This window comes from Oryzias melastigma, linkage group LG1, assembly GCF_002922805.2.
Source record: "Oryzias melastigma strain HK-1 linkage group LG1, ASM292280v2, whole genome shotgun sequence".
NCBI classification, from domain to species: Eukaryota; Metazoa; Chordata; class Actinopteri; order Beloniformes; family Adrianichthyidae; genus Oryzias; species Oryzias melastigma.
The window spans coordinates 16,925,350-16,935,013 of record NC_050512.1 but is presented as its reverse complement, the minus strand read 5'-3'; the positions used below and the strand labels follow the sequence as shown (position 1 = coordinate 16,935,013).

Below are 9,664 nucleotides of genomic sequence, written 5' to 3'. Positions count from 1 at the left end.
GGGAAAGTGGAAAGAAAAGAGAAGGGGTAAAGAGATCCACAGACTGATTTTTTTTTCACAACTCCATAATTGGCCAGTTCAAAGGAGAGGAGGGGAGAATGTAGCATTTGTTTTCAATTCTGCCGCCGATATGAAAGGAGCGGCAAACTTTTATGGGTTTCCCAAAAATTAAAGACAGGCCTTTTTTTCACAGTCAAAGAACAGGGTGTTTTTATGGGCCAAGACCACACAAAATGAACTGATAGCAAAGCTTTTCCTCTTTGTCGTCCCACTGAAAACTGTCTTATGTGTTAGCACACATGCCAATCTGATCTGATCTCTAATTGTGTTGGAAATGGTTAGACAAAAATAAAGTAGAACACTGAAGGAGGCATTAAAAAAAAAAAAACGAGTGCAAGCTATACGCATCTATTCATTTAATGGCTCGGCCAATAAAGCCTGGTGGCAAGAAGGCACCCTTTGTACTGCAACCATGCAGGCCCTATACCAACCTCCTACACTGGGGACCATTAATATTTCAGTGCTGTCAGATACACATTGCATGTGAGCCTCTTTAGCACTTACACCCACAGCAGAAAGAAATAATGAGCTTCTGAAAAATATAAAACTGCACAGAGGGAGAAGGGGGGGTGAGAGCACGCCCTCGACTGACCAGATTCATGCAACAGAGCCGCTATTGATCATAGCTCCGTTTCTTTAGCCGGACAAAGTGAAGGCTGTTTCAGCTTTTCTGAAGTCTGACGCGGCCGTCAGGATTTGGAACCACAGTTTTACCCCTCTGATCTTATTGTTCTCCCGTGCTGCAATTTAGCTCACTGAACGCTGCTCACCTCCTTCCAGACCCACGAGCTGTCAGGATGAGATCAAAACAAGCGAGTCCTGCTTTTACTTATTTTGTGGCTTCATCAGGGAACAGTGGGATACCGCGGGACACATTTATGAACTACTGCTAAGTTTGTCATGACTTACAGCTAAAACTTTTAAAGTCAAAAACAGAAAAACGTGTGCTTAGATTAAAAGAAAAAACTAACTCTGACTGTGAGCGCATTCTTCCCAGGTCAATTAGAAATATCAGTGGGACAAACTTAAAATAATAATAATACAAACAATGTACACATGCATACCCTGCCCTTTAATCTCCTCTTCTTATCCACTTTTTCAGGAAATCCACACCCCGGCCCCTTTAGACAAAAGTGGGCATCGGGGACGACCTTGGATAGGACCTGCGCTGACCCGTGGAGATCAGTGGCAGACTTCTGGTGAGGAGTGAAGTCCTCGGAGCAGGTGCTGAGGCCCAAACACAAGTCTGTTCACACAAGTCTGACTGGCTGGCTCCAGGCTGCATGAACAGTTGAGCTTTATTCAATTCAGTGGGAGGACTGGGAACCAAGAAAATGTCATCATCTATGAGCACTATGCTCAGAGCAATAGCACGCGCCCAAAAATAAGCATCAGCAGGGTGTGTCACGTGTACGGAGATGTTGCCTGTGATGCAACAGTTTTCTTTCAGGAATGTAAAAACTCACATTTTTACAAACATGAACCTCAAACAATAGTTAAGTGTTTGACAGCTTTCCACTAGGAGTCGTAGTTTAAAAATAATTAAACCAAATGATTAATTTTGGTTAGAAATGGACATATTTAAAGGTCTTTGGATAAGAAATCTACTCACAAGTAATAAAAATAACACTACATATCCCATTCAAGGGCCAAGAAAAATAAACCAACTTTGATTGTCTTCTCCTTGTTCTCATCTTAACAACAGCAACACATATCTTGCTCTACTAGCAGACAATTACTCTGCTGAGCTCCATTTAGGATGATGAAAACGCTGATAAGAGAATTGCAAGCACATGGCGTCATTAGAAATGTGCATGCGGAGTAAATGTGTCAACCAGCCTCACCAAACCACAGCAGACGAAAAAAAAAGAAAACTTGGCGTTAATGGCGCTGTTTATGAAACCCTACAATACAGCGGCAACAACAAAAGCCAAACGATTCATTTGAGTTGTGGGGTCTCTGGTGAAGACTTTGCACAAACACATTGCAGTGCGAGATCGGCACCACAGAGGACATCAGCATGACAGTAAGAGAGGGGGAAAAATGCATGTTGCAACACAGCAGAAGAACGCAATTGCTCCTGCTGCACAAACACAATCACGACAAGAATTTTCTTCTAAATCTAGATCTAAAAAAACCTGCTTTCAGTTTTTTACTGACGTTCCCATAACACGTCCACCCTGTAGAGACACTGAGGAACTCCTGAAAGTGCCAGAAGCTGCCATCTAAAACATGATGTGTGAACATGGAGGGCAGCTGATAGATGTAGTGTTCTCTTTAACAGGGATCTTCCACGGTAGCACTGAGGGCATGAGCTCAGGACACACATGGCACTGAGGGACACCAGAGCAGTCCCACCAAATCCCGTTAGGTAAGCCTGGGTTAGTGATTCCACGCTGCGAGACTCTGGCTCGCAGATCCGTCACGTTACCAGTACATCAAAGGAGAGCGCAGTGCTGCGCCCCCACCGCCCCCTCCTTTTTGCCATGAGGATCTGCGATTCAGGGTCCAAAGGCAAAAAAAAAAGGAGCAACTCCCTGAACACTCACCAGCAACCAGCACAGTAAACAAACCTAAAACTCAGCAATTCTTTCCTTTTTTTTTTTTTTTGTTTTTGTTTCCAGCTGTTACTCAACAACCATAGCATTGTTCTAACACAGCAGGAGATCACAACCATCTTCAGCATCAGGTGAGATTCCTATGCAGCAAAACATGGATTTAAATCTAAAAACTTTCTTATGTGTCTCCACTTAAGGAAAAAGTGTCATGATTCCCTCTTTAGAGAGGCATGTTAAAGCCAACAGACGAGACTATAAAACTGAAGTTTACATGATTTTGACATGACCTGGTGACGGCAGCATGCTTCAAGAGGATTTTAGGATTTTTTAGAATATAGACTAACCCTTATTTCAAGAATAAATCTTTTTTAGAAGCTGTTTTTTCCAAAATGAGAGCCAAAAAGGTAAAGTACATTTTTGAATTTTAAAAACAAGTTATTTGGTTCTTTTAAAAAAGGTTTCCTACAATGATTGAAATAAAAATGTACGTATTGATGCATATATCTCTTCCTATACCCCTCATCCTTCCCTGATTGCACACTAACAAACCAGAAATGTATTTTTAAACAAAAACATGCATTTAAAACTTAATAATAAGCAAAAACAACACAAATATGCTTCTTAAAATGTGTTTAACTTCTTAAGACCTGAGCTAACTGTCAACACAGAGTCACAGGGCCACAGTTAGGCAGAAATAACGACTACCCAAAATGTGATGTCAACACACGTAGTCTTAAAAGGTTAAACAAGTAAAGAAATCGCTAAAAACCAGAGCCTCTTCACACCAAATCTGAGCCCTTCTGGAGAAGTCAGCTCATTAAGCCAGAGGTCCTAAAATCTGCTGACAATCAGCAACTCCCAAAAGCTCCATCACGAGTAGACGGCATGTGCAGGAATGTCATGGTCAATGGAAATCAATCTAAACTGCCGGGATTGGGGGCGGTGATGGGGCTGGGGATGGAAGAGAATGAAAGAGAGAATGTGCCTTTGATGTGAGTGAAAACCGATCCCTGGCCTGCAGATACTATGGCTGCGGTGGCCAGCAGCAATGGCAACAAGCTGACATCAGTGAGAAAGCCAGAGGACTTGTGTTCCGTGATCCTTCCACCAAGCCTCGGCTCGTGTTATTTAGTTAAGTGAGAGAAGAGCGTATAAATGACTACCGTTTTATTGAAGACGGGGTGAGTGGAGGGTGGTGGGGGTATCAACCACAGAAACTGAAATGAATCTTGGGCTTCAGAAGTTCTGGCTGCAAGTGAGACGCCTAACCGCCTGGCCCGAAACATCTGTGCCGGGAGGTAATTTCCTTTTACAAAGTCAGCTGGTCTCCATACAGACTTTGATTTTTTTTTTTAATACCATCAACCAGAAAACAAGCCATAAAGACAGCTTGGAAACTATCCTGAACCACATTTCAGAAGGTATTGCAGTTTGTAAAAAGAACAAGTTTCTCCAAAATGTTGTATAGTTTCACTTCTCCACTTTGACAGAAAGGGATGAAATTCAATTTTACCATTTGATGAGAAATGAGAGTCTTCACATGTGGCATCTGCAATTACATCAGATATTAAAAAGTGACTAAAAGCAGGAGAGAACAGACACTTGCACACAAAAGAAGCAGCAACTTTTAGTCATTCACAAGCCACGTTTTCATTTACAGTGGGGGGGACCCATCTATGAACAGACTAAACATCTTTGTCCATCCAAGTCAGATACTGAGACATGGACCAAACAGGATTATGGTGGACAGCTGCTGGTAGACTTTGTATTTTATGTCTGCCTTGGGAGGAGAAATTTGCAAATGGGACAGACACAGGAAACTTCCAGTGAGAGACCTGCAGCTGGCCTGAAATTAATACTACCATCCTTTTTTTTTTTTTCCTCCATTCACGAGACAGTTTAGAAAAACCTTGGGCTGGGGAAGTTCAAAACATGACTTTTTGCACTTGGGCTTACGGAGTCATAATGAGGGGGTTTACACGGGTCATAATGGTCGTAAAGGCATCCTTTGACATATTGTGAGTCACTTGGTAATCGTGTAGGAAATATAAGCAAAATTTAGTTTGCTGTGATGTGGAGTTGTTGACAGAATAGGTGTAAACACTGCTAACACATCCAGGAGAGTGGGAAGTTATTTGGATAACAAGCCTAACTTAAATTCAAATGATCCATTTAGAGAAAAAGTTGAGTTCTTAAGCTTTGTTTTGACCTAGCTAAAAATATGGGCAACTAATAATAATAATTTAACAATTTTTCTCAAGTGGAATTCAAGGCACACTGAATTTTAAGTTTAAAAAATATCCATCAATTGCAATAACATAGAAATATTTCAAGAAAAGGCTGTTATTTTGTTCCTCTCTCACAGGGGTTATACGCTGTGTTGAAATAAACCCCCCAAAAATAGGATTTTAGCACACAACCTGAACTGTAAAATTTATAATAGTGCCTGACTTTGGAATTGAACCACTGCAAAATTAAATTAAATCTTTGTTGGTCAGTCACAGTTACGCCTCATTCTTTCTTTTTCTTTTCTAGTGTTTCCTCTTTTTTTTACTCTCAGAGGGGCAGAAAAAGGGAAAAAGTGATGCTTTCAGCCTTCTGTTATCAGCTTAAAAAAATATATATAATGAAATAATAAAAAATAAATTGCTTTATCCATAAAGGATTTATTCAATGTAAAAAAAATATCCAATAGATTAATAGATTCTACTTAATAGTTTTTTTAAGCATTTCCTATTATAAATACATTGTATGCCATATTTCTCATATAATAATATTTCACAGTTTAAACTCACGTTTGAGTTTATTGTATAGAAATCCAAAATAATATGTGTGGATATGTCTTTTAAGATTTCCAACCAAGATGTTGTATAAAACATCAAAGACAAACTAAAAGCTGGTACTTACTGTTCTGGGCATGGGCGGTGAGAGGGAGCCATTGTTCATGTAGGAGTCGCTGTTCATGTTGCTCATCATGATGTAACCTGGGTAACTCGGGTACACGTGGCCTTTACCGTACATGTCCGCATGTTTCCCTGAAAAACAATCGTCCGCTTAAAGAGCGAACAAAAAAAATAGAAATAGAAAGAAAACATGTGTAAATGTTAATTATTTTTTACAGTGGAACATCAAAAACAACTGAATTCCTGACCAGTGGTATTCTAAAATGGTTTAATATTCCGAACAGAAGGGCTGGTTCAGGGCTTCACCTTGTTTAAAAGCTGTAATCATATCACTGCCTATTGCTTTAACCTATGCCCCATTTCGCCACAGCCTTTTATTTGTGCCCTCTCTTCCCCATGTTGGAGAGGAGTGTTGTATTATGCAGAGGAACAATGGAGCCCCTCTGTGCCAATTAGCGCCAATTAGAAGAACATACAGACTGTGTCAAAACAGGAGACGCCCCAACTGTTCTTCAATGACCTAAAGAGGGGGAGCTTCATACAAGAGGCCTCCATAAAGCGCCACTCGCCTCTCAGCTGTGCAGTAAGGCTTAAAAGAGGGGGGGTGGCATACAGGCCGATGGCAACGTGGATCTTGTTTTGAGAAAAATGGGCGTTGGGGTTTTGATGGGGTCCTATTCAAGAGTGAAAGGGAGACAAAGAAGGCCACACTCCTCCTCTAAAGCCCTAATGATGACCTGCAGCAGGGTCAGACTACAATAGCCAGGCAGGAATGAGTCCCAGGGGCCAGAAGCAACATGTTGCATGTGATAGCGCCGATCCATGTGAGGGGAGGTTTAACATATTAGAAATAACCAGGTGAAAACGGGATTGTGAGGATTGAAGGCCGGAAAAAATATTTTTAACCTAGAAAAAAAAAAAAGTAAAATACGGGCAGCTTTTTAAAAAACATTTTCGTTCAATACATTGTTTTCAACAGGAACCCTCACTGGTGAAACCAGTAACAGGTAGCTGTGTTTATGAATCCAAGGCATGTCCTGACTAGAGCTGGATCAGGACAATCAGCAGTTCTGATCGAAGGGGGCCCACAGCATGACCCCTATCTGGTAAAACAACGTGACGCCTTCTGTCGTCTGTTTTTTTTCCTTTCTAAAAATAAATGAGCAGAATGAGTTGCTGTCACTTACCATCTTCTACAAGGTCTCTGTGTTTTTCGTGATATGAATCTGGTGGTATTTGGGACTGCCTAGCTGCCTGTGAAAATATCAAAATCACAGAAGAGGTGAAGAGAAATCGGTTAATACACGATGAGGGGACAGCTACGTACACGCACATGTTCGTGTGAGCAGACACCCCCCTCCAAATGCTTCTGGGATATACGCATCCTTTTAGCTTTTCACTAAGGCAGAACAGTTTTTTGCTCAAGCACACACACTCACACAGAGCAGAGATGGAGCAGTCGGCATCAAAGCTTCAGAAGGAAACACTCAATTAGAAATCCTGTCCTTCCAAGAGGTTACACAACTTCATTTCAATTACACCGGTCCACTCTCGTTTTTAAATTTGAACAAAAAAAATACGATTCCTTTTTTTTTTTTGGGAGGGTAAATTTGTTTCTTTTTTGGATCAAATAATGCAGACAGCGTCTTCACCAAAATATTAAATAGAAATAAATCTTTGCACTTGAAAGACTTTTATTTCATCTGTCAAATTGTGAAACCAGACCTGCCTTTTGGGGGGGTTCAAGCCCCTCAGGAGGGCTTTGAGCTGAGTGAAGAAATTCCATCGGATTCTTAATTAACATTCAGCCTCGGTCCCACGGCTTCTAAAATGACGACTGTGTACAATTTCATTTTTGGACGGAGCCAAAAATTTCATTAAAACTTCTGCTAACGACAAAACAGACGACTGACTTTGTGTGAGGAGGCGGGGGGAGTAGAAAGCCACACAGCCCCAGGTGTATGAGCGAAAGGATGGATGGAGAGCTAAATATAATAAGACAAAAACACAAGCTAGAGTTTTTTTTCTGTCTCCACGTGTGCTGATGCTTTAGCATAAAAAACAACAGAATTTTTCCAACATTTTTACCAGCAATTTTACAAGATATTTTAAACAATAAATAAGACATGATTAAAATGAAATCCTATATTGATGATGCACGTTTTTTTAAGATAAAGATGCAAGAGCATCAAGTAAACACATCAGTTCAGGCTGCACTCAAGGCCCCACTTTTTGCATCATTTTTTCTTGCAAATTTCATCAGAATTTGAGGGCCTTTCGTTCACACACGATAGAGGAGCTTCTTCCGGATGTCTTAAATGTAGAATTTGAGTCTTTAAAGCTGACTAATAAAAGTTCAAATGTGACAATCACACAGTAGGTTCAATCAGTTGGATTTGAAGCTTAAAGACAGGTCAAGTGAAGCTTTAAAAAATAAATAAATAATAAACAGAATGTTGTGGAGTGCTGCCCCCACCCCTCCCTGAGTGATGGAGTTCAGACATCCCCTCCACATCCCTGCACACATGACTCACATCGTGGCTGTTGCTGTTGGGGCTGCTCTCAGACTCGTTGACCAGGGATGACTTGATGTCTGCCAAGTCTCCCTCCTCTTCGGAGTGGCTCAGCTCGGCGAAGATCTGCTCCTTGTGCGGGTCTCCTTCGTCTTTGAACGGGATCATTTCATCTGTGGCGCAAAGCTCCGGGTCCCCGCCACCGCCGCCCGATAACTGTGGCATTTTTGTTTTCTTCTTCTTTTTTAATTAAAAAAAATTCCAGCACTGACTTGAAAGGGAATAAAAAATTGAACTCCCACGGAAGTCCCCAAGAAACGCGGCGTTCAGGCAGGCACGCGGCGGCGGAGGGTTTTTGTTTCTTACGCTGAAGCAACAGGAGGAGAGCGGCTGCTGTCCGCCTCCTTCCTCACCATCACCGCCGCGCGACAAACGCTCAACCTGCTCGCTAAAAACTGCTCTAAAAGTCCGACGCGCCGCCACGAAAAAGAAGGAAAAAAATCAGCACCTCCTCATTTTTTCAGTCAATTAAAAACATTTGTCCTTGAAATAAATTTAAAAAGTCAGGAAAATATACATATATCTCCTTGGTGGAACCAAAAAGTTAGCTTAAAAAGACAAAAACTTCGAAGACTTCAACAGAAGTGATGCTTTAAAAATACATCCTTAGAGCAAGATAAAAGTCACCAAATAACAAGAAAAAAGTAATATGTGTGAGGGGGGGAAGAGAAAGACTTCCCAGTGCTCCAGCAGCGCTTCCACGGCGTAATGTAACCAGCGCGTGCGTGTGTGTGTTGGTAATGTAGCCGCGCTTCCTCCTCCTCCTTCCCCTCCTTTTTTCTCCCTCCCTCCTCAGTCACTGGGAGGAAGGAGAGATGAAAGGGAAGCCGCCGCTCTGATTGACACCGCACCAATTGACACTCCTCCTGAGAGAGAGATTTATACAAAGCTCACAACAAATGGGCAGACAGGAGGGGAAGAAGGAGCAGCCATGGCTGACACACGCTGATTTAAAGCAATTAGGAGAAATAAAAAAAGATTACAGAAAAAGAAACAGGAGGAAGCTGGAGGTGAGAGCGTGCAAACATTACATTACTAAAATTATTAAGCAATAATCAAAATGTTATTTAACATTTAACACAGTGCTATTTTATTTATTAATATATAATAAGACGTTCAAAAAGGCCTAAATATTTATTATTATTATTATTTTGAAATATATCTATTTTTTTTAATATAAAAAAATAGTAGCCGGGCGTGTTTAGTGTGCGAGACTCTGGGGTTGCGTGAGAATCAGAGATGGGACAGGGAGGCAGGTCTTTATAAAGCGCGGAGGTGGGGTTAGGAGGGCGGAGCCGCGGCTCCTTTTGATCTTGCGGCGGCTGGCTCTTTCATCCCCAACTCCCCCCCTCCCTCCTTCCAGCCGATTCCCCCACCGCCGCTACCTTCCTCTCCCCCCACTCCCTCCCCGCTCTCCTTTGCCTTTGTATGACTAAATTTGGTCCGAGTGTGGAGCCGAGCCAACATTTCCACGTGTGCGTTCATCCCAGCTGAGAGAGGGGGGGAGATGAGGGTGGGAGAAGGGGGTTCTCTTCCGGGTAAGGAGACCGAGGGAAAAAAAAAAAAAAAA

The 9,664-nt window shown here is 41.8% G+C and overlaps 1 protein-coding gene across 5 annotated transcripts in view; it reads right to left on the bottom strand.

The window, feature by feature from the left end:
* The window catches only part of lef1 (lymphoid enhancer-binding factor 1), a 41,811-nt gene extending 32,169 nt beyond the window's left edge, over nucleotides 1–9,642 (bottom strand). For all 5 annotated transcript variants that reach the window (XM_024289903.2, XM_024289901.2, XM_024289904.2 and 2 more), the window contains exons 1-3: nucleotides 8,056–9,642; nucleotides 6,709–6,775; nucleotides 5,526–5,671 (exon numbers count right to left, since the gene is read on the bottom strand). In XM_024289903.2, coding sequence (XP_024145671.1) covers nucleotides 5,526–5,671; nucleotides 6,709–6,775; nucleotides 8,056–8,259 — 417 coding nt within the window. In that variant the 5' untranslated portion in view covers nucleotides 8,260–9,642. The remainder of the gene's footprint in view (nucleotides 1–5,525; nucleotides 5,672–6,708; nucleotides 6,776–8,055) is intronic.
* Between the last annotated feature and the right edge of the window lie 22 nt (nucleotides 9,643–9,664).